The sequence below is a fragment of the Ailuropoda melanoleuca genome, chromosome 11, assembly GCF_002007445.2.
Source record: "Ailuropoda melanoleuca isolate Jingjing chromosome 11, ASM200744v2, whole genome shotgun sequence".
Classification (NCBI taxonomy): domain Eukaryota; kingdom Metazoa; phylum Chordata; class Mammalia; order Carnivora; family Ursidae; genus Ailuropoda; species Ailuropoda melanoleuca.
The window spans coordinates 40482607-40508433 of NC_048228.1; the positions used below are offsets into that span (position 1 = coordinate 40482607).

General features: G+C 37.9%; 1 protein-coding gene across 2 annotated transcripts; it reads right to left on the reverse strand.

Moving 5' to 3' along the window:
- Positions 1 to 1199: 1199 nt before the first annotated feature.
- On the reverse strand, positions 1200 to 14066 carry MEPE (matrix extracellular phosphoglycoprotein). 2 transcript variants are annotated; one of them, XM_011232252.1, is made up of 4 exons: positions 14013 to 14066; positions 9701 to 9754; positions 8697 to 8789; positions 1200 to 2672 (listed from the first exon to the last, which is right to left on the reverse strand). In XM_011232252.1, exons 1-4 carry the CDS (start codon positions 14064 to 14066, stop codon positions 1200 to 1202), a joined length of 1674 nt encoding a protein of 557 aa, XP_011230554.1. The 2 variants fall into 2 exon arrangements, with proteins under 2 accessions (XP_011230554.1, XP_019661953.1); XM_019806394.1 differs by lacking the exons at positions 8697 to 8789; positions 14013 to 14066 and having other exon boundaries at positions 9701 to 9769.
- Positions 14067 to 25827: the final 11761 nt, after the last annotated feature.

Genomic DNA, 25827 nt, shown 5'->3' on the forward strand with positions numbered 1-25827 from the left:
AGGACAAAAGATGATCCTAGTGCTCTTATCACTTAGGAAATTCTAAGGGTTTTCAGAGTTCTATGCCAGGAACTAGGGGCAGAGACCAATATGTATATTTTCCGTTATCTCACACCTTTTCTTCATGGTCACAAAATGGCTGCTGCACCCCCAAGCATCATGTTAATGTTAAGCAAAGAAGAAAGGAGGGTAAGAAAGGAGGAAGCATGACACTTGCTGTAAAAGCTTTTCTTATCAGGAAGAGCAAAAGCCTTCCAGAATTTCACTCCCCTCCCTTGCCAGGCAGCTTGGGTCTAATTTCCAGAAGAGTGTCATAAGGCCATTAGCTGGAAAAACATCTATATGAAAGATTGGGGAAAAGAAATAAACTGGAAGTGATTTGGAATTAGCCAACGAATACTGTCTGCCAAAGTAAGTTTTGGTCTTGTCTTTGCACTTGTGCTTCTCCTTCTCAAATTATCCCTGTTCCTCCCATTCCATTCTTCCCTATTCACCCCATTCCCTTCTTTGTCTGGAAAAAAAAGATAACATGGAAATTTGTTTCAGGAAATGAAGCTTGCCTTATAAGAAGTTATAAATGTGCAACACAGGAAAGTTGTGTAGAAAGCTAGGAAGCAGGATATCTCCATTAGAGCACAGGGAGGTCAGAAGAAGAAGGAAATGCCGGTTTAGGCACAGCGGGATGAGGGAATGCAGTTAAGCTTTATTCAACAGATCAACTTCATAACACTGCCTTTGCCAGAAACACAACTAATCTTATTGTCCCTGAAATAAAGCACCACGGACAACAGACTTTCTAATAGATTATTTAATTACAGATGATCATATGAGAGATATTGCTGCTTTTTCATATCTATAAAGCAAACAACAAAGGAAGGCTTTTGTGACATTTACAAACTAGTTTTAAATGACATCTATTCAAACATTACCTATTCCACATATCCTTAATAAATTTTTCTTTTTGAAAAAAATTACTCAAAAAAATCGAATTCTCCACATACACCCATACCTTTGAATAGAACCTCATACGTGACCACTACAATGGCAGCAAAACTCCCCAGGAGGCCAGGTGTCTTGGCTTGCTCAATTCTCTGCTCTGCCCTTTCTCATCTGGTCTGCTCTCAGGTGACTCTCTTTTACTGTCAGGTTACAGATAACTAGATATTTGAACTTTTATCCTGCTGGGAATTTCTAGTGGGCTAGTCACCATCACTCTCACTGGAACTGCCACTGTCAGATGATTCACTACTGTCATGCTTTCTAGGGGGGCTAAACCTTCTCCTGGAATGGGGTTTTCTGTAACCCCAGGAGCCTTTCCTTTGTGGCACACCCTTATTCCATGTCGAATTTTGTCTGTGGGGTACATAATGATTCTTTCTGCTCTGTGTTATTATAGTCTCCTCATTATTGAGGCCATTATGGGAACCTATTTCATTTTTAATTTCATTATCAAGATCATAAGAAGGAGCGAGCTGGCCCCGACTTTTGCCCTTACTAGGAAATCTCTGTTTTTCTGATGAGATTACTTGATTCCTATTCGAATGCTCCATATCTTTTCTGCTACTACCTTTGCCATTTTTTGGAATTTCATTATAATTAATACTTTCAGCGACATCACTACTGCCTTCTTTCTTTTTCTCTTTTGAGGGTGGATGAGGGTAATGAAACTCTACTTTCCCTTGGTGAGCATTTTGGCTGTTGGTATCTACTCTGTTTCCTTCTTTTCCAGGGAGTTCCTTAAAGTTGGTGCTACCTATGATATCGTTGGTGCCCTCCACTAGACTTACATCAGCACTGCTTGCCTCTTTTCTTGTTTCATCCCTCGTTCGAGTGGTACTTCTGCCACCTTCTTCTCTTTCTGGGATCTCATTATAACCTGGTCCTCTTGCATCAGGACTGATAGTATCAGCTTCACTTGGGCCAGAAAACTCTGTTTGAATATCTGCACCTTTTAGGTCAGGACCAATAGGTTCTCCTTTACCAGAAATGTCCTTAAAAGGTTGACCATCTCCACTGAAAGGAGAGATATCATTGTCGCCCCTTTCTGGAAGATCTGGGTAACCACTGCCTTCAAAATCACTGGGGATTTTTTTGACTTTTGGGAGCTGTTTTGGATAGCCAATGCTATGTTGGGTATGGTAGGTGCTTTTGCTTTTAACTGGAATATTCTGGGCTTGGGGATCTCTTTGATAATTCTTCTTATCTTTTGAGGGGACTTTAACATAGTTCACACTTGCTGGAATTTTGCTTAGAACATTCCTGGGTTTGTTCCCTTTGTTTTCTTCTGCCAAGAGTTCAGTCACAGTCCTTGGCTCCATTATGTATTGCATATTATTTCTGATGAGAGCTGTACCATGTTCTTCTTGGTCACGTAGTTTGTTGATAGCATTGTCTCCATCCTCAGCCCCGTTATTCCCAGTGGATTCAGGATAAATGGACATCTTTAGGTCACTGTGGGCATTTCCTTTGTTATTAATACTATCAGCCTCATTTGTTGTCTGTCTGTTTTCAAAAAGAGTTTGGGTTTTGCTACTTTGCTTGTTTTCATTGGCTCCAGGAATGGACAAGTTTTTCTCTCTTTCCTGGGCAATGTTTTCTTTAGGTGCTGGCTCTTGATTTCTTCTCTTACCAGAATTTTGAAGAGCAATATTGTCGTTGTTTTTTTCTTCCTGCTAAAGTGTAATTTTCAACGTAAAGTATTATTTTGTGTTAAATTTTTAAAAAATTAATAATTCCTAAGCAATTTAAAAAGAATTACCCACCAGACACTTAAGAGAAAGACTATTAACTCAATAGAGGTTTGTTGATAGAGATAATTTTGGAATGGTCAAAGCAAGTTTCATGGATAAAGAATGAGCAAGGTTTAAAGGATGGGTAGGATCCAGATATGTGATGGGAATGTAGTGCGAATATTTTAAGAATAAGTATCATACTCAAATGTCTGGAAACAGGAAACATTTGAAAGATAATATGAATAAAACTCTGTGGTTTGAATAGAGAAATCCTAAAGAAGTGAATAAGAAATAAATTTGGAAATGTAGATTAGCCTGATTTTGAAGGAGGATCTGATTTTAAGGAGCATGTGATTCAAGAATGGTCCTCCCTAAACATAGAGCCATAATTGCTAAAATAAAAAATCATGGTTAAAATCTCAATGACAATATTATTTGTTCTTGAGACAAAGACAAATATTTGGACTAAAAGTGGAAAGTTCACTATTAAAATTTTTGTGAGTATTGCGCCAAATAATAAGATGTTTAAATGCAAATTGATAATAGTAATATTTTTAGCAAAAAAAAAATACTGTCCTCATCTTGTGACTAGTAAGTCATTACAAGTGAAATGCAGTTCATATTTAAAAAAAATAATTATTCTCTTTCTCTCTCCCTTTCTGTGTGTGTGTGTGTGTGTGTGTGTGTGTGTGTGTGTTCTTGCCCTGTCTTCAGAGGTATTCATCTGCCTAGAGGAAAATTTTCTCTTTCTTTTCATTTCTTCTTTTTTCTCCCTGTTTTCAGAAAATAGACAAATAGATGAATCTAGGTAATACTCAGCTTCTGACAGTCAAACAAAAGATTTGCAGCAAGTGTTGCAAACCCAGCTATTGTCAAAAAAAGATCCACTTATTTTCTTTTCTCCCCTGTTTGTCACGTAATAAACCAAATTTGATAGTTTAGATCAATAGTTCTCAAATTTAGCATTTATCAGAACCCTGTGGAAGGCCTGATAAAGCAAAAATTGTTGGAACCAATGGTCCGAGTTTCTGATCCAGCAGATCTGGGGTGGGGCTCTAGCATTTGCATTGAATAACATTGCCCAGCTGATGTTGATAGCTGCTGGTCTGTAGACTATATTTGAGAACTACAGTTCTAGATCATAAAGTTTAAGTAATGGAGATCTAGACAAGGAAAATCCCTGAGTGATAATGACATGAAAAAGAGAGTGAATAAGGAAAGTAAAGTGTTTATACATGTGTCTCAATTTGTCCTTTTTGGGGGGAGTCTGTAAAGATGGTGCTTCATAGGCTGTACTTTACCAACTTGAGGTGCAGCCAAGCTTCAATAAGCTTGGCAGAACAATGTAGTCAAAAAGAAAAAGGGGCTGACAGCAACTTTGCCCATGCCACTCCCAGTATTTCTGTGGCGTAGGCTAGATATGAAAGTGTCTGAGAGTCTGGTCAGGAACTTTCCAGAGGGTATCACTGTGGAGGGTGTGAGGTGGCTCTAAAAGGAGCCACAGAGATGGAACATATACACCATGGACAAATGTGATTCATACTCAAACACAGAGGCATCTAAATTGTCTATGAGAGCCAAGAGAGACTGAAGCACCACTGGGCCCCAGCCAAGACTGTGCTGTGCTGATCCTAAGCTATGGTAGCCAGAGACTTCATCTTAGGATACAAGCAGGGTGGCTAGCACCCGAGTGGTCAAGCAACATTGCCCATGCATGTCTGAGGACTCCACATCTTCCCCTTCACTGTGGTGGAAGCCATGTTTGTACGTACGGTATATTGTATGTAGTGGATGGTATAAGACGTACCCTATTGCCTCATATGCCTATATGCCATCTTAGAGAGAGAGGAGAGAGAGGACCTGAGTGCTTTTACCCAAAAGAGACTAAAGGACTTACTTAAAGAACTATTACAATGATTTGATAACCTTAAGTTTAAACAGGCTGAATTTAAATTAATTTCTGTACACTCCCTCCTCCCTCCCATTTAACCCGTGGTAGGAGCTCTTGAGCAACAGAACAATTACAAACAGAATAAATAACATATTTGCTCTCCACCGCCACATTGTAGGGTGAGATAAAATTGACAACACCATGACATCGGCCTTTGAACTAGTGAGTAATATGAAATAAAAATAAGAGGTATTAAATGAGGGGCGGGGACATGTAGGAAATTGGGCTGGGTGCCACATGTACTAAGCAATACCTGATGACCCACGGGATGGCAGAGACAGTAGTCCTGCAGGGGCAAAGAAGAGGGTGTGGAGCGGTGGGGCAGGGACCTCATATCCATTTGGGTTCTCACAGACACACAGAGTGCTGGAGAGCTGGAGAGCCTGAGACTCGAGGGTAAAGAATTTGGTTTTATTTTGCAATGAATGAAGAGCTAGTGAAGGTTTATGAGCAAGGGATTAACAAAAATAAAAATCAACAGTTTAGGAGGAACAGCAATAAGACAAAACAGGAGGCTGTTGCAGTGTTCAAGACTGAGATGTAACCACTTGGATTTGGATTATGCCATAGAAAAACATTACAAAGAAAAAGCCCTTCTATTGGTGCCCAAATAGAAGATGAGTTAATAACTAAAATGGACTGGAATATTGATCTACAAAAATGAAGACAAGAGAAATAGAGAATGACTTTAATATTGGACATACTGATGCTGTGAGGATTTAGCCCCTGAGCTCGAAAAGCAATACCCAGTTAGAAACAGGGTCAGGTATCACAGCCTCATGCGGTCACCAAGGACAAGTCCTTCCCAGTCATGACCTATGGTCAGCTGTTCCCTTCTTGAACACTTTCTGGGCGAATTGCTTGTTACGTTTTATGTGAGATCTTTTCATTTATATTCTAATTTTCATTATGTTCTATTTTTTCAAGTTTTTTTTTTAACCTGTACCTAGTAACTAATGCAACAATTATTAAGGTTATTTCCTCTTTCGTTTGTAGCCTTTCTAATAACTGGAAAAGTTAAGATTTCCTCTAAACTCCCTGGATGCTTTCTTTTCTCCAAGTTGACACTTGCAGTTCTTTTTTATTAGGTCACTGTGTTTGGGTCTGTCATCTGACTACGGATCTCCTTTAGGCCCAGACTCTGTTGTGGCCTTGGCAGCCCTGAACACACAGCATCTAGTAGCTTCCTTGCCCTGGCCACAGTCCTGTTTTTACTAATACGGCTTAATTTTGTCCTGTCTTTTTGGACTACCACTTCAGTCTGTTGGCTCCTATTGAGCATGTGGACATTTTCTTGGATGTATTAATTAAATATGTGCAAATACATGAGAGTTCCCAGATGCAGGGAAAAAAGTGTAGTCAGCTGGAAGCCTGCACTCACAGGGCAAATGTGTCGGGAAGGTAAAGGAGATGGAAAGCCCACATTCAGGGAAGCCAGAATAGTGGAGAATCACATTGAGCGGAACAGCAGGCAGGAGGTGCCAGATGGTCTTTCTTGATCCCTCAGCCAAGTGCTCATTGAAAGTAAGTGTACCACGGAAAGAGCACGGGTATTAAAGTCAGTTGCCCAACTCTGCTGTTTATGAGCTGTGTGATCTTAGAAACCTTATTGTACTTCTCTGAGGTTCAGTGTTCTTAATCGTAAAATAAAAATGATAGCTACATTTCAGGATTATTGGGAGAATTAAATGGTTTTATTAAATGTTGTAATATGTGTAAAGTGTCTAGAACAATGTCCATGTGTAAGACGAATTGTATATAGATGATGGTAACTATCATTTCATACAGAACCATATATAGCCCTTTATCAAATGGTTCTTTGCCTTCCTACCTATTGTGAGTGTAGGAGTGATAGTCATTTGATTATTGGATGCACAGCTATTTCCCCAGGCTCTGTCCCTCTCTAACTGTTGTGGTGGCAGATGGAGATGGACTAATTCTGGACCCTTCTATCCATGTACTACCTGAATGTCACCCTCCAGGAAGATTCTGTGAGCTTGTGGCCCCTAAGACTGTGCTACCCAAAATGTATTTTGCTTGGACTTCCCTTTTCTCTCTTTCTTTTGTCTGCAAATAAGAATAACATTTTCCTTGGAGGACTGCTTTCTTTGATACATGTATCTTACTGTTGGAAGCAGTGGGGAAATTGTTGAATCAGCTCATACTTGCATCTCAAGGTTAAAAATAGCTTATGAAAATGCCTTCTACTCTTAGAAAACTGACTAATATACAGCATGCAAAAGTTAGAACTTGTAGAGTCTTTAAGATATAATTTGAAATTATTTATTTGTGGGAGTTATGATATTCCTTGATCTTTTATATCGGCAGGAATATTCTGAAAATAGGTAAGATTTTTCTGTGGGGGAAAATATATAACAGAAACAAACTTTACAGTGAATTATTTCTGAATAAAAAGTATTTTAAACATTTGATTTATTTTAAGTCATTGAGTCTTGGAAAGTTTTACATGAACATTTATATTTTCCTTTGATATCAAATTCATTTGCTCATTGTGAACATAGCCTTTTGAGTTAAACAGATACGTTAGCAAATCAGTAAATTGTGATAATCCTTTTTAATTTTGTTTCTCTCCCTATTCTGCAGTGGGAAATTTTGTTTTCTTTCTTGTGCTTCGACTGCTTTAAAAACAGTAGCGTGTATACTAATGAATTGCATGCATTTCATTAAAGACTGAATAGAGTTCTTTTATAGATGAAAACATGAAACAACTTTTAAACTGTGGAATGTGATGGGCAGTCATTTTTGTATTTGTTATTTTAAATGATTTCTGGTTGCATCGCTGCCTGCATGGTGGTCCTTGTATCAGTTGGCGGGTCTGACTTCCCGTGCTCTGCCTTTCTATCTCCGTGCCCTAGTTCATATTATTCTTTTTGTGGAGAAGGGCCTCTCTCATCCACTTGTTTGCTCAAAGTTCTCTCATCCACTTGTTTGCTCAAAGTTCTCTCATCCACTTGTTTGCTCAAACCATACTCATCCTCCAAGGCCCAGCTCAATTATTTCCATTATGTAGCTTTCCGTAAACACCAGACTGGGAACTAATCTTTTTCTACTCTAAACCCCTAACATCATATTTTTTGGGTACTACTCCCACGGCACTTTGCACATTCTGTCTTGAGTTTTATAATGACTTTTATAAGTGAATTTTTTTTTTTCTTTTTCTAACTCTAAGTTCCTGGAGAGAAAGAATTTTCTCAATTATTTTATCTCACATAGTATCTTGCACAATACGAAAAGCTCAACATATATTTATTACAACAAATACGTTTTAACTTACTCGAAGTGACAAATTAGCTTAACAGGCGGTTAGTCTTAGAGATGCCATTTAAAGAATAATGAGCAGAACAAAATAACATTCTGAAGAGAAGCTACCACTTTCATGGGAAATGAAGCCAGATTTGGAAAAAGTAAATAGTCCTTTTGCTGATGGCATTTTAAGCTGTTTCCAGCTCTTTGGCCCATGAATCTGCAAAAAGGGGCTGAATGAAAAGAATTATTGTCCTATTCCAGGGACAAGGCCTTTATTCTTTCTCTTCCAGGCATTCTGACCAAGATGGAGTCAGCAGGGGAATGAATTTAAGGGACACTGAAACATGTCACTCTTTAGGCTAAAATGATTTTGCCTATTAGCCTTCTAATCCTTACCATTAGAACATATGATAGAATACGTTCAGAAACCATCCTTATAAAAGATCAAACATTACTCAGAAGCAATAAGAAGAAGGCATAGGCATCAGGGGTCTACCAGTGTACCTGGTAGGACAGGTCCTGACATGGGGCAGGATTTGGGCCAGGCTGTGGGGTGGCCCATCCATGTCAGAGTTCTATAGCAGAGATGTTTAAGGAGCCAGGGAATATGGGAAAAGGACAAAGGTACCCACCACAGACAGAAATCCAGAGTAATCAAAAGTAAAGTTGTCTCCTCTACAGTTTCCCCTACGGTTAGTCCAGAGTTTGGCTCATAATAAGGATCTTCACCCAGAGATTCAGCTTACCTTTAAGTCAGTTTGATTTTTCCTCCCAGATGATGTGTAAACATACTTAAAAATATAATACCCATGTTTCTCATGGTGGCCTTTGTACGTTATCTACAAAAACATAACATTGTATTAAGATGTGTTTATATCTTATTACGTTGTCTGGCTGTCTTTTTGATTGTACGATATAGTCTTTACCTTAAGTGAAGTCAAATTCTGCCTCTGACAAATAGTAGTGCTTCTTATAACCCCAGGAGAGCGCCTGTCAGCCAGCTCCCAAAGATAAACCTTGTCCCTTTCTTTTCTACATGTCTGTAAATCTGTTTTCTCTCCCAGGGTGTAATTAATTTTATTACCAAATTTCAATGGAAATGGAGCATGTGGAAATATTTTCAGGTGGGAGGAGCCGTAAGGATTAGGAGAAATGCAGGTCTACAGTATTTGTCAAACTGGAAAGACTCACAGCATGAACATTCAGACTCTAACGTTTGCAGTTTTTGCCTTTGTAATTTTCAGCTGAGATAAAGAACAGAAGATTGTTAGGTTCTAAAACAGAATTTTCTGAGACTGCCAGGAGAAACCATGGTAGGCTGCAATTTGGTGACATGAAAAGCTGAGGATACTTGGTTAACTTTCTGCATGCATATGGAAAACTAACTCCCTGGAAACAGAATTCCACATTAAGATTTGTTAACTCCTCTCCCTTTGTCTCCTCCCTCATTTGTTGTTTTGTTCTCATGTTCATGTGTGGGAAAATAGTTTGTTAATAATACACCAGGATTTTTACTCACTTCTCCCTCTGAAGAAAGAAATCACAGCGAAGAGGAACAAATCCCCATTCAGAACATTTCTCTTTTCTATCAAACATTGTCTGAAGTAAGTGCCAAAATTATGTTGTGTAATTTTGCATTTCCATTCTAAGTGCACAGGACTATTTTGACAATTAAAAATTTCCTCTCCTGAGTTTTTCTTTTCTTTACAGAGTTGAAATAGATTTATTTGAGAAGAATAATTCTGTTTACCCTCTGTTCTTCCACACAGTTTTCCTTAGTTTTCTCAGTCTGTGGCTGAAATGTCTGGAAGGAAACAAGAAACAAAACTTCACCAAACATTCATTCTTTCATCCATTTCTGCCAATAATAAATGTCTCGTTTGTTTTTCTCTTACTGGGTTGTATTATTCAATGTGGAAAATCATCCCATCCAAAGAAGATGGATACATTACTATTTGTTTGTCTTACAAAAGAGGGTGCCAGCATTCGTCCACCAGAGGGAGACAATGCCATCTCCATTAGAACCATACTCAGGCACAGGCGAATTGCCAAGTTGGGGAGGGGTGCGACTCCAAATGTGGAAGCTTGAATGTTGCCGATATCAACTGAAAAATAAGTTTTCACCGGCACACTGGGAGTTGTTTAGTATCAGTGAACCAAAATCAGAGTCCACTGATGTGGATTATACATGTGCATGGATTGCATAATATACGAGCAAGGAGCTGACGCTGCCGGCGGTCCAGCAAACATAAAACCACAGCCCTGTACATAAGGGGTAGGAACCACTTCCAGGGATGGGATTTCATTGTTGCCGGTCACCTGAGCAGAGATTTCTGTCAGGGAAAGGAAAATGGAGTGGCCTATGGATCGGGACACATACTTTCTCGTGATCTGACATAGACTTGTCCAAAGATCTTAAGAGTACCTGGGGTGAGAGGAAGCTATTGAGGTGGAGAAAGGCCAGAAACTAGGAAGTAATAGATCCAGGCAGCATGTTCCAGGCTTTTGGGCTAAAATTTAGGTGTCACAGGAGAGCATGCAGAAGAGGACCTGAGAATTTTGAAGCAAGCTTGCTGTAGACAAACAGACGTTACAATTCTTTTATTCCCAGTATTTTAATTTTCTTATTGATTTTTGAAACTCCTAGGTTATCTCAGATTTGGGAAAAGGAACCAGTGGGTGGGACCGGTGTGTGTTTAAATGCATGTGCTAAAGTGGAACCGGGCATCATGGTATCAGTTGTAGAGAACCCCTCAAGGGAAAGATGAAATAAAAAGGTCTTATCAGCCTAAAGAGTATTCTTCCTGAATAAACCTTAACATTCTATATTTTTCTGCAATAAGATATAGGCAATTATGCTTTCAGATATTGTACTTCTGCTCTCTCAGGAATGACCTCTACAAACATTTCCCGAACAACTTTGCCATCTGGCTTCAGTCTGAGTTTGGTTGACGGGAGGCCTACCCAGAGATTGGAGCATAGAAGGAGAGAGCGGCCAAAGTATGTCTTTTCCTGCTCCCTCTGTTTGGGGCTGCATCTCTGGGATTGGACACATCTCTCTTGTGGTCCTGCCTCTGCTGGGGCCCCTCTCCCCTCTCAGGGCACTGAGAATACCATCTCCTTCCTTTTTTCTTCAGCCCAAGTATGGTAGTAGCTTTAATCTTTGGGTTGCCTCACCATCCATGATTCGCTCTTTCTGTTTGTCCTATACTTTGTAAGTATTCTCCAAATAAAATCCCTCTCCTGAACTCCCTGTCATGGGAGTTTTCTTTTCTTTTTATTTTATTTTTCCTGACTGGACCCTGGCCAATTAAATTATCTTAGAAATAAACTCAGAACTTTAGTAAAAATGCCTTATTGGCTTGGCTCCAAGGCAGACCTGCCTAACAGTCCATTACATCCTAGGAACAAAAATAGTTTGTTAATAACACCTTATATTTCCATAGCACTTTACAGTTTGTAAACTGCATTTGTATACCTAATCTCATCTGATTCCCATAATAACCCCTATGAGAGAGATAGTAGAAGAAACACAATTACCTACACTTAAACACATGGTATTAGTTGCAGAAGTAAAGGAGATTTTTTTTAACAAACCTTTTGTCTCAAAGTCCCGGGGTTAAAATTAATTTCTAAATGGCCTGCTATCTGCCAAAAAAACATATTTAATAGTAAGAGGAAATGTTTCTGAAGTTTACATTAAGTACCTTCAAGGCATATTTTACAATTCCATCCATTATTGACTTTTTTCTTTTGCTGGTTTTTTAATTCTCTTGCTCATATAAATTTAGATCACTGCATCAATTCTCAAAAATACCAAAACAGTGAAAATAATTCTGAATATGGGGCTATAGGGAGAGAAAACATAAAATTGAGATGGGTAGATACTAAGAGAAAAAAATGATGGTTTGGGGTATTCAGCATCTTCGAATAGAACACACACACACACGAATTAAAAACATACTTGGTCATATAGAGCACCTTAATAAAGTTTGCAATAAGTCATGAACTTAAAGTAACTTCTAACAAAGTGTTTGTAGTGTAACTGCATGTTGGTGAATATTAATTGAATTCTGTATGACCCAATATCCATCTTTCATTTTCTTCCACTTTCAAATTTTGTTTTTGAAGGAAACCAGAATGTCACCCCCCAAATACGCTTCTTTGACATAAAAATTATTTTGAACTGAAGGCAATTAAGTCGTAAATGCAGAAAAAGTTCCCCCTTTTCTGCCTAAAGGCGGGACACAAAGTCTACAGTTACTGGGGACCAGCTCTCATCAGTTCAGAGATGACACCGGAGGAATCCACAAATTTTATTGAACTAATCTTAATCTTCCTCATTAAGGAATTTAAGGACTACCTAGACCTAGTTGGATTACCCTCAGCCCAAATCCCTTTGTCTTATCAATTTTTCACAGATTTATTGTTGCTTTGTCTAAAAGGTATAAAAGCTTCCTGCTTTGGTCACCATTTTGGGTCTTCATTCTCTTGTGACAGCTCCCATGAGCATTTAGAAATTTAATACCATTTGTATGCTTTTCTCCTGTTAATCTGTCTTGTCAGTTTAATTTTCTGACAGAGCCATGAACCCAACGAGTGTTGAGGAAAACTTTTTCTCCTACTGTTTGAATTTGGATTTTAATTCCAAAACAGATAAAAGTGACTCAATATATTCTAATTTCTGATACCACAATCTATTAATAAATAATTTAGGTAATTGCTCAAATGGAATCTATCTGGGAGAAAACATCACATTTAGCCATTCATAATTCCAAATTTTGTCTCTATGTCTTTGCTGAGCCTTTTTCATCTGAAATATGCATCCTTCTCTTCTCCCCCGACACCCGCTTTGCAATTCTCCCATGCTTGAGTGTGGCCCTGTAATGGAGAAGGCATTGTCTCCCTCTGGGGAAGAATGGTGGCACCTTCTCTTGACCAGTGGTCACTGGATTGATATTGACATAGCATTTACTGGAAAATGGTCAGAAGGTGCCACTCGAGCTATTCCTTGGAATGTGTTGCTCAAAATAGATTCGTCCTCAGCTGGTGGGATTGAGCTAGGTCAGCAAGACCCACTCAGCCCTTGTCATGCCTAAGCACATGCCTCTGTGGTCATGATTGAGCTGAGTTGCGTGAATTGGACCTGGGAGATGTCTATTTTAAGCAGTATGGCCCACCACAGGACTGTCGAAGGATACATGCTAAGAGGGGCCATGCTTTCCTCAACTTCTGCTGTCCTCACTGAATGGCACAGTTCATGCTCATCACTGGTCACTTGCTGGCTCAGGACCTATATTTAAGTACTTCTGGCAACAGAATGACTACTTGTTTCCATGCTCTCCAACTGAAATGGTTGCTCTGAAAAGCTAGGATGCTTTTCAGACATTATCTAATTAGCACTGTGTCGGCAGTGCAGAAAATATCAGTACCACTCAGCATTTTCACAAGATAATTTAGTCACATCCTGAGTACTCATCTGGATGAATCAGAGCGAAGAAAAGACACAAAAAGAAATTGCAGCTCAATTTATGTTAAGCTTAGGGGTCCTTCTTCCCATCTTTAGCCTTGCCAATGAGGAGAAAATCATTAGCAGGATTTCAGTGTTGGGGGGTTACAAGAATTACAGAAAAGGTCTGCTTTCTTTCCATTGTCAATATATGTACAAAATCTAGGTGGTCAGCCTTAAAACAGTCAAGTAAATTTTTTTTCAGTTTTTAGTAAAATATTGAGAAGACGTGTTATTATTTGGGTCTCTGAGCATTTACTCACTAACATTAGCTGATTTGAAACACTGTGGCTGGCTATTAGTTTTCTCAAAGATACTCTTTTTGCATTTCTTAAAAGGCCACACGTTGACATCTTATAATTCAGTACCTGTTTATTGAGGCCCTCCTTATGATAGACGTTTGTGTCAAGTTTTGGATGCTTTGTGTTTGTTTGGTACTTCATTGCAACTGAACTAGGTAAGGGTTACTAATTAAAAAAAACAACAACATTGCTTAGAAAAATAAAGAGATCAGAAGATAATATAATACATAACTGAATTTGTAAATGCTTACTGGTGCTGCCCAGGTCATGCTGAAAAGAAGCAGTCCCAAACAGACAATTTGCATCTTTGAGACTCTCTGCAAAAAGATAATAATATTTTACCCTAAAGCATTGCCAATTATGAGCTTTAGTCCTAAGGATAAATAAAACACAAAAGTATATACAAACATCCTTCTCCCAATAGTCCATTTCCTTGTTAAAAAAAAAATCATGTATAATTTATATCCAAGTGTAGATACTTTAACCTAAGAGCCTTCATATGTCTAATTATTCTAATGTGAAAGTGAAAAGTGTCCAATATTATTAAAACAATGAAGTCAGTTGATAGAAATGAATTTTATAGATATATTTACTTGCTCTATTGTCAGCCCAAACTTCTCCTTTTTGTTTTTAGAGATCATTTAATTTGTTTATTTGTATAGCTCATAATAATATTAAGTTGGTGTAACAACTCATAACAGACTCTTTACATGGTTGCCAGCAAAGCAGGCTTCACCGTGAGGAATAAAATCTTGTCTGCTACAAGGATAGTCCCCCAATATATGTACTTATATTCATTAGCAATTTATCTGAGCTAATAGCCACCCATGGGCTGGAGAGTGAAACAATTTATGTAATCCTTATATTAATAACTAAAATTTATTGAATACTAAAATATTAAAACACCACTGTTCTAAAAATTTTACATATATTCAATTATTGAGCCTCACAACAACACTGTGAGTTAGATGGTATCACTATTCCTGTTTTAGAATAGGAAATAGACAGAAAGTCAAATAGCTTGCCCTAGAATTCCCAGGTATTGAGAGGAAGAACTGGGATTCGTATCCAAGCAATGTAACCACAGAGCCAGTAGTCTTAAATGAAGACCCTATGCCACCTTGAATAAGTTTTTATTCTTTCATCTTATTACAGGAAAATCTACATGTAGTTGATTTAAAGGCAAATAATATTTTATATTGAGCTCAAGAAAATTATGTTTACACATTAACATTTAGCTATGGTTAAAGGCACATGTTTATATTTTGGTGAATATACGAAGAGCATATTCATTAGTGAGCTCATTTAAGTCAAGTAGCCATTGTTGGAAAAAAAGGTCAATATAACTGTGAATTACTAATCTGTTGGTTTTGATGAATATTAAGTATTTACCACACAGACATTGAACAACCAATATGAGAATAAAAAAATTTATACTAGTCTTTGAGATTATTTGGGGAAAACGCTAAATACTATTGCAATCTTTAAACAGTTCAAGGTAAAAATTTTTATTTGAAGAAATGATGTAACTATTAAATATATTCTGAAACTCTAGGCTATTCTCTTCTAAACAATACAAGGATCTTAATTCTAACTATAATTTAGCCATCCAAGTGTTTTAGAGAATAAGACAATACGAATCATTTATCAAATGACTTAATACTGATCAGTAGAAATATCTGCATAGATGAGTTTTGAAACTATGAATATGATCACATTATCCTTATTCTGGTTTGTAAGTGAAGGTACAGAGTAAAATTAGAGTCTTTGAATTATGGTGGATCTTGATAATGCTAACAATTAAATCAAAGAGGAAGTTGTTACCAAGCTATCAATTTTAGTTGATAATTTCCAGAACTTGGTAACACATTTTATATTTTATAAAACAAAGCACTAAATATTACACAGTTGTGCTGAGTAGAGAATACTTTCAATATACATTTATTTTCAAAAGCAATCTCCCTACCTGGATGGCATATAACTTGAAGATATAAACTACATTATAAAGCTGTTTGCTATCAAGAATATCAAGAGAGCCAAATTACCTGATATCTTTTACCTTCAGAATACCTGGCTTCTTCCACAGGATTAGCAGTCTCTGGGCCAATTTTGCTGAAATTTAAAGTTTGTTAGAGTTCCCAATGACCAATCAGCATAGACTCACTTAGCACTAGCAAACAATTTGTTACCAGTGCCCACAGATAACCATAGGGGGCAAAGTAATTTTAATCTAAAAATGTTTTTGTGGTGAAAAGCTGCTATCAAATGTTCCAGAAAGTGGGATAAACAGAATATATAAATACCTCAGTTTGGCGGATAATGTTGTCAGATAATTAAAATTGATTTCAGAACTATTAATTAGGACTCTCTGAATAACTAACAAGTTTGTAAGTGGAAAACATTTCAGCTATCTTTTTGTGTAAAAAGTTTCTAATTTCAATTTTGTCTGTATTAAATTCAGCAACATTTAACAAAAATGTATTGGGTACCTATTATGTGACAGACACTGGGGAAATAGCAGTAAGCAAAGCAGGCAGAAAAAAAAAATCCCTGTATTCATGGGGTTTATAATCTGGTGGGGAGACTGACAATAAACAAAATAAATAAGTAAAATATATTGTGTAGATAGTGACACAGACTAAGTCTAAGAAGAAAAGGTATTGCAAGGAGAGGGGATGACAAGCACTGCGGGTGGGGACACGGGGACACTGAGTTGAAATACTAGATAGGGAATCCTGGGACGGCCTCACCGAGAAGGTGACTTTTGAGCCCTGTAAACATGTGGCATCTAGAGGAAGAGCATTCAAGGTAGAAGGAAGAGGCAGAGGAGAGCCCCAGAGACAAGAAGGGCCTGCTGACTTGTTTCAGAAACAAAGAAGGCATTTTGGCTGGAAAAAAGGAATGAAGTGACTAGCAGAAAATGAGGACAAAAATGTAGTAGATGGCAGATGACACAGGGCCTATAGATCACTGCAAGGTTCTTGACTTTACCCCGAGTGAGAAGGAACCCTTGGGGGTTTTGGGCAGAACAGTAACTGCAGAGTAACTGAGGTAAGAGAAGGCAGAGATGGCCTAGGAAGCTCTCAAGGTAATCGAGGCATGGTGATTAGGAATCAGAGTGATGCCAGAAGGTATTAGAACTGCTCAAGTTCAGATGTGTTTTAAAAGTAATGCCAAGAGCATTCGCTGACACAGCAGATGTGGAATGTGAGAGAAAATCAAGAATCAAGGGTGACTCCAAAGTGTTTTGCTCTGAGCAACCAGAATAATGAAGTTGCCTTTTACTGATATGGGGGAAACTGCAGAAGAAGTGGTTTTGGGAGGAGCACTGAGAGTTTGGGTTTGGATATGAATGTTGCAGAATGGTCAATTTAGGACATTGACTTTCACAGTGAAATAAGTTGTACACCCATATTAGAATAAGACTTTCTGGGGCAATTGCCTGCTCTCTCCTCTTGTGCCCAGTCTGTCTGCCAAAATAATGACTGCAATAGTTCAGGTTAAAAATATTACAATGCCTGGAGGGATAATTTATATTAGAACTATATGTGAAGCACCAATGTACAATAATATAAGAATTATTTAACCGATACCAAATGATAAGAATTGGTTAAACACAATTTTAACAAACTGTAAATGATATATAATGATATTTAAATGTAAACTCCCAATTTCTCCTAACTTCTCAAACAGACAAAAACCAAAATAAAACAAACAGAACAGCCCTTGGACAGCTTTAGCTGAGAAAATGGTGTCTTTTCTAGTTTAGGTCGAATCGCTATTTTTGCTTTGTCCAAATTCTGCAGATCCTTTTTGAGTCTCTGGAGCTGGTTTTTAAAACAGGTGCCAGGACTAGAGTTTGAGCTGTTGGGCTGGAACTACTGTTGATTCACCATTCAACCCTGGATTTTAAAATATTTGAGTGTTGTCATTGACGATGGAGACATTTAAATCTAGTAGCTTTGGGGTCAAACAGACCTGAGTTCAAATACTGACTCTATCACTTGTTTGCTGTGGTCAGTTGCCTAACCAACTAAATGGCATCTCTTTGAGCCTCCATTTCTTCATCTGGAAAATGAGCATAGTAATAAGCTAAATTTTCATTGAATGATTACTTTGCTGTAAACATTTTCCTCAAAAACATTTTTACCACATAAAGAATTGGCTGTTAGGCAATTTTTGTAATAAAAGATAAAAAAAAATAACTGGTTGACAGTTTGGCTTAACAGTTTGGTTTGATTTCTCCACTGACACAGTACTCCCATTTTTATATTATATAAACCTTAACCTCATAATGGTCTATACAATGATGCAGAGTTTTGAACCTACATTTCCCATAGAACTTAGGGACATCTACCAGTGGAGGTGTGACAATATGCCAAGAACAAACAACAGTGTAGAAGGCTTTCACAAGGAGACAAAAAGCTCAGTTACAAATATGCATCCTAGTATTTGGAAACTGATACCCCTCTGTGGTTTTGGTTTTTTTTTTTTTAATTAATTTATTTATTTGAAAAAGAGAGAGAGTGGGAGTGCATGCACATAGGCAAGCACAGGGGGAGGGGGTGGAGGGAGAGAGAATATCAGCCAGACTCCCTCCTGACCATGGAGCTGGTGGTGGGGGTGGGGGTGCTCCATCTCACACCCTGAGATCCTGACCTGAGCCAAAACCAAGACTTGGGTGCTTCATATGATATGGAACAGCTGCATTGAAGTGCCGGTTTTCAAATCACTAGTTTCTGAGGTGAAAAGAAATCTGAGTATCTTATGAAAAAAATTTTTTTTGTGAATACCATTTTCTCATTTAGAAAAATAAAAAGTTAAATAAAATCTTTAAGGGAACACAATTATCAGTAGAGATTACACTTATGATTTACTTAAATCAAATTTTTTTACAATTGACTGGGTGCGCTTGTTGAGTGTTCTATGTTTAGTATTACAAACATGTATCTATCGGTTTTGTTAGAGCAGTGCTTCATAATAAACCACTCCAAACTCAAACTCAAACTCAAAAAACAAACAAAACACTGGAACGCTTAACTGATTGAGCCACCCAGATCCCCCTTATACTTCTCTTAATAAGAAATTTCAGTGTAAAAAGAAAAAGTGTAATGCCAATGAGGAGATGAATCATCAAGGAAAAAAAAAAGTAGAATACCATGAATGAAAGACTTTGAAGACAAGGGTTTAGATATAATCTACAAAATAAAATCAGTTATTTGTGCAGTATTACCCCGAATCTGCACTATACATTTTGAATGTACTCAATATTTTGTATTTCGCAACAGTGTTTTTAATTTTGTTATTCATTTTTCATGTTTCATTATGCCCCCTCTAATGAATGCCCCTTTTATTTTTCGTGATCGTATCTTTTACGGCAAAGTTGCTTTATGGTCAGTTAGTTATGCGAGGGAAATGCTTTCGGTGGATATGCTTCCCGCGGAGATGTTCCGGGTGAAACTGCCTAGAACCTGTAAGGTATTTCTCCTTTATGTCACTGACGGGAAAATGTTGACTTCTATCTAGATGTATCTGTGTTTAATAAAAGAAAATTCATTGAATTTCAAGAGAAAAAATTTGCTTAGCTACTAGCCCTAGCAAGGAGTAAACTGGCAGTAGCTAAATATATATGCTCCCGAAGTTAAAATGAATTCAGAGCTTCAAAAAAAAAAAAAAATCAGCTTGGGCCTTAAATTTAGAACCTACAATTGACAAAAGAAAGAAAAAAAAGCCTGTTCTGGTTTTAAGGTTGCAGAGAAGAAACTGCGGCGGGGGTGGGGAGGGTGGGGACGACCCAGCGATAATTTGCTAAAGTTCTCTGAGTTAGAGGTGTTACTTCTACCCTCTTGACTTGGCCCCCGGGTTAAACTTGAACTATAAAAACTCAATATAAATTTTCTAAATGTTTTTGTGTCATAAACAGTTTTGCCATACATTTGTTAGGAATGAACAATCGAAGATGAACAGTGTTCTGTAAAAAAAAAAAAATATATATATATATACGTGTATATATATATATATTCCTCACACCATCCCTATTTAACTGGAAAACAAAACAAAACTAGGAAGCAATAGAGTAGCCAAGAAATGGACACTTGAACTTTCTTCGGGTTTTTGGCTGACAGTTTAAGAATGGATACCTCCACAGGTTATGTACCTAGCCTGGCTTTCCTGGGTCAAACCGACCCAGAGTTGCCCCTCAAAGAGATTTTAAGATGAAAGTAGTCCATGGAACATGTTGCATTTTGTGGAGGCTTTTTCATTTCTTACCCTTCACTTGAGTGAGAGCAATCATATGAAATGGTAGTTAATTAGGAACCTACCCTATCCGTTCCAGCGATTGGACCGGCATCCAGGAGTAAGGTTTTAGTTGTTTTGTTTTGTGTTCTCATCTATTTCTGGAATGTTACACCCATCTTCCCTGTACTTGTGCTCCAGGCCCAATCGCTTTGCTAGGTATTTTTAAACAAGTATTATAGGAAATGATTTTATCTTCTGGGATCTTGGTCCCCAACTTATTTTTGACACTATTCTGCAACACATTTCTCTGTATCATCTTAGGCAGTTAGAGGTAAACATATTATATGGGGAGAGAGAGAAATATTTATAGTATATAATATATACAGTAATTCTTTTTTTTTCCTAATGTATGTACATAGCACATGTACATTTCCCCTCCAGAATCAGTGGGGAGTCATTACAGTGTTGTGATTAGAAAAGAGGGGCCCTTGTTGAGTAATTTCCTTTTTACCATATAGATAGACCCTTAAAGATTTGTCAAGGCTTTAGGCTTTTCATAGAAGTATTTATTCCCCCTTGATCTTCAGAATGGAGTCCAGAATGGGTGTGCTGGGAGTTTTACCCTGTGTTTAGCAGAAGAAAATGTTTCTGTTTTAAATATGTTCATTCATGTGTATATCAATATTCATCCTAAATTTTAAAAAAAGGTCACTTTTTCTAAAACATCACTTGCAACCAACTTTCTCATCTACCCTAGAATTATTTTTATTTTTATTTTTTATTTTTTTTCTCTCAGTATTTGAGAATTTCAACAGAAGTACATAAAAATTTCAGCCAGATGTGGAACCATGGAAGGTCACAGAACAGCATGAAGCTAGCTGTGTTCATTTCTCTAGGCTTTTTGTGTACTCATTCAGCTATTACTAGCAAAGAGAAGACATGTCAATATAATTTACTTTTATTTTTATATTAGAAAGATGTCCTATTACACCTTAAAATGTAACGCAAAGGATGTATTTAAAATATAATTATAATGATACCAGCCCTTTCCTTAAGGACATGGTGACATCGCTGGAAGTGGCTGTAAAACTTTGTTGTGTTACCTCAAGGGGGAAATATCTCTCATTCTCAAAATAGTGTTTTTCAGAGGTTGCCGTTTAGTTTTTCAGGACTAAGAATCTTCTCCTTAGGAAACGGTATATGACCACATTTACCAGCTAGTTATTCATTGCATTGGGCACATACTAATATTTTCTTACCAAATTAGAGCATATGTAGTCTTCTCAGTTTTTAGTTTTTAACTTTGTGTTTATCTGCATTGTGTTAGTATTTTATTTTAGCTCTTCTCTCATGATTTTCTTAATTCTCATGAGCCCAGATTTTCTCTAAGTCTGTCAGCTCCTGTTCATAGCAAACCATCTCAAAATTTAATGGTTTAAAACACCAATATATTATTTTCTCTCAAGGTTCTGTAGCATGATTTGGCTTAGCTATGAGGTCCTCGCTTGGGATCTCTCATTTGGAACATTCAGAGAGGTGAAAGTGCAAAGTCTTATCCAAAGTTATCCAAAGACTTGACTGAGCTGTCCATCCAAGATGGTGCCTTGGTGCTTCTCCATATGACCTCTCTCTCTGGTAGAATAGTCTAGACTTCTTACATGGTGGCTCAGTACTTTAAAATACTTGTTGGGCTAAAAGCTCATTAACTGGATTTGTTGGCTTAAGAATAAAAATTCCCATGCAAATTACATGCTGTTATATTCTGTTCTTTCTCAGGAGGTCTCCTCCGTCTTATATTTCATGAGTTCCAGGGTCTTTAGCAAACAGCGAAAGTTGTTAGGCCAGTTTTGTGAGCTAAGCCTGGAATTGTTATGGAGTCATTGTCATTATATTGGTCAAAGCCATCAGATCCAAAGGAGTGCAGAAGTAGTTTCCAGGCCTTGATGTAGAAAAGTGACAATGTCACATTGCGGAAGAACTTGTGGGAGGGGGTATAGCATTGGAATCATTTTTGGAGAATACAATGTGCCTGAGTTAATCTTTGATAACAGTGCAGGTATTGAGCATTCAAAATGCCTTCAATTCAAAATGTTTGATATATCTGTATTAGTGAGGGTTCTCCAGAGAAACAGGACCATATATATATATATATATAGATATAGATATATATCTATATCTATATCTATATATATATATATCATAGGCTTACATGATTATGGAGGCTGAGAAGTCCCATAGTTTGCCTTCTGCAACCTGAAGACCTAGGAAAGCCAGTGATGTAAATCCGGGCCGAGTCAGAAGGCCTGAAAACTGGGGGAACAGATGGAATAAAATCCATTCTAAGAACAGGAGAAGACAGATGTCCTCGTTCAAGCATCCAGGTAGGAAGCAAAAGATGCAAATTCCTTCTTCTGCCTTTTGTCCTATTCTGGCCCTTAATGGGTTGGATGATGCTTACCCATTCAGGAGGACAGTCTACTGAGTCCACATATTCAAGTGCTAATCTCGAGTATTACCTAGAAATAAAGTTTCATTAGGACACCTCTGCTGACTCAATTAACCATCACTGTACTGGATTTGATGATAACCCATTCTATACAGCATAAGTAATGGTTTATGTTGTGCTGTTGATTTTACATTACCATACTATCCTACAACTAGAATCAAGATCCAGCTTTTCCTCGCTGCCTAAGCGGTCAGACATAGCTGATAATCTCTGTCACAAAATTTCAAAAGATCATGTGAAAATAGTGGAAAAAATCATCTTTAAATATTATTTATCAAAGCTAATACTTCTTGATGTCTTTAGATCCAGGACATGTCAGAAGCATTTTATTAAGTAGCTGCACAAAGGAGACAACTCACAGATTGCTGTATCAAACACCATTAATTTTACTGAATTTTTAAAGTAGAGTTTGAAATAAAGGGCCAAACTTCAAGTTAAAAACAAAAAAGATCATGAATTCACTAATTGTTTATATCCTAAGTGATTAACAGTAGCTAAAATTTAAAATTAAATAGTTCTTCATGGTTATGACTTTATATAATCATCTAAAATAGGAGTCAGCAATCTATGCGCTGTGGACCAAATCTGTTTCATCACCATAAATAAAGTTTTATTGGAACACAGCCATGTCTGTTTGTTCACATACATCTATGGCTGTTATTGCTGCAATGACAGATTTGAGTAGTTTGACAGAAACCAGATGGGCTGCAAAGCCAAAAATACTTACTAACTGGTCCTCTAAAGAAAAAGTTTACTGACTTACGCTTTATGGAAAAGTTTGGTGACCCCTGACTAAAATAGTGAAGGTTGAATTTATATTTTAAAAGGAGATAAGACAGTTCTATACACACTGATGCAGGTCTTATCTTTTTGGGACACTAAGAGTCATAAAATTCAAGGGGGGATATCTGATAAAGAGCAGAGTAATTTGCATGGGAACTTTTATTCTTAAACCAACAAATCCAATTAATGAGTTCCTAACCCACTGAATAGTTTAAAGATACAAGGGCAGAAAATATTTACAAATATTTGCACTTGGATAAACAAAAGTCTGAATGATTGCTTCATGGTTTCCCTTTAACTAGTATTGATTCTTTTTAAAATATTTTTTATTTAAAAAAATTTTTTTTAAAGATTTTATTTATTTATTTGATAGAGAGAGAGAACAAGTAGGCAGAGCAGCAGACAGAGGGAGAGGGAGAAGCAGGCTCTCCGCTGAGCAGGGAGCCCGACATGGGGCTCAATCCCAGGACCCTGGGATCATGGCCCAAGCCGAAGGCAACAGCTTAACCGACTGAGCCACCCAGGTGCCCCTGATACTTTTTTTTAAAGGGAGACTCATATTTCCTGACATTAGATTATCCTTTTCAAAAAAGTGTTTTTTAACATTTTTCTGCTTTTCCTCCACTTTCTTTATTTCTTCTCTTGGTCATTCAGAGGGATTCACTTTGCCTAGAGAGAGACTGGGTTTGTTTTTTTAATGAAAGGAATCCAAATGGAAAGAAAGTTAAAGTTTGGCTTTTCAATTCAGAAATAGGCTCTTGAAGGTCCTAGAAACAGTCATGTTGAAAGCAGAGCCTTAGTTTTGTAAGGTGAAAATTTTGCTAAGAGAAGAAGGGTAGTAGAAAATCAACAGGGTTAGCCATGAAAGAAGCAAGGTGAAGAATATGTCAACAATAGTAAATTGAAAAGGGGAGCAGGGTGATAGTGTTCCCCACTGATTAAATATGGGTTACCTGCCTGTCAGCTGGGGTTATTGATTGAGGCATCATGTTGAAGGAGGTAAGAAGGGCTTGAAATGAGGAGATAGGACCTAGAGTGACCATAGGGAGAGGGACAGGTTCATCTCTAAGAAGCAGCTGCCTTGTGGCCACAATAGTAATAACCACAGACCATCCACCCCCACAGTATGGCCTGGGCTGGAAAGACTTTAGTGTACCATCGCCTGGTGAGGGCCCGTGTGTCCGCTGGGGATCATCTTGTGGAACTGATCCTCCTCTTGCCCTAAGACCTTTCTTAGTTTATCCAAACTCCCCTGTGTGGCCAGCCTTCTTTAAATGATCCAAGAAACTCATCAGCCTCCCAAACTTTGGGCTCTGGAAAGAGGTGTGTAGGGGAAGAACTCTGCCACCACTTCCTGACAACCTGGCATGTCTCCGTATGGACCACATGGGCAAAGGTTGACAGCAGTCTGACCTGAGGCTTGGCCAAGTACCCTGGAGCAAGGAGTGATACGCAGCCTGGTGCAGAAATTCCAGAGGCAGCACCTCTCCCACTTCTTCATCTTCTGGGAGTTGGTCACGAGGCTATTTCTCATCCATCTCCCTGGTTTCAGTTGAGCACAGGACTTTCATCCTCTCCCCCTTTAGGGCTTAACTACAGATTTCTTTGTAAGTCTCTCTACTTAGCCATAGGTGAGAGCTGACTCCTCAACAGCAGAATGACCTACTTACCTATGCTGTTTGTCATCTGGCCCCTTCGGCTCAGTGTCATCCTGTGGTACAAGGAATACAGAGAGCTGACACCATGCTGATCCTGCTTTTGCTCTCTGTGAAAGTAATAAACTGTTTGACTCCATTTGAGCTCGTTGTCTCCCTACTAGCTGAATCAGTGGAGTTGTATGCAGACCTAGCAGTTGCAGTTGAGATCGTCATGGCCCTGTTACAAATCACACTGCCTTTTGGAGAATGCTTGACAAGTTCTATTTTGACAACAGCACGAAAGGATATTTTACTTGTTTACTAACAGTCTCTGTTCTCAAAGAGATTCTTCTTTGATCACCTGTTTGTGACATGAAACCTGTAAAATTATATCTTCTTATTAATACCAAAGGGCAAAGAAGTAAAAACGTAGTTAGGCTTGCTATATGTGCTCTTATCCAAAATTTCCTCTTCTGATTCCCAGTTAAACTCACTTATCTTAACAGGGTGACTTCTCTATAAAGAAAGAAGCTGTGAGAGATAAATGGGGCGTGGACTTTGGAGCAGATTTCTTTCCTCCGCTTAGCAGCTGCATCATCTCAGGCAAGTTACTAAATGTCTCTGTAACTCAGTTTCCTTACTTATAAAACGTAGTAGACTTTAGTAATTGTTGAGAATGAGATAATATATGTAAAATGCTTAGAACAGAACTGGCACTGATGTTGCTGCTGATCTGATGGCTACACTTTGAGAACTACTGAGTTAGGATATAATTTGCATGTAAATAACAGAGATCCACAATCACAGTGGCTAAAAGAAAACAGAAGTCTATTTGTAGAGGTAGGTGTCCAAGGCGGGTGTGGTGCAGACTTTTTCTGTCTTGTCACCTTGCCATCCATA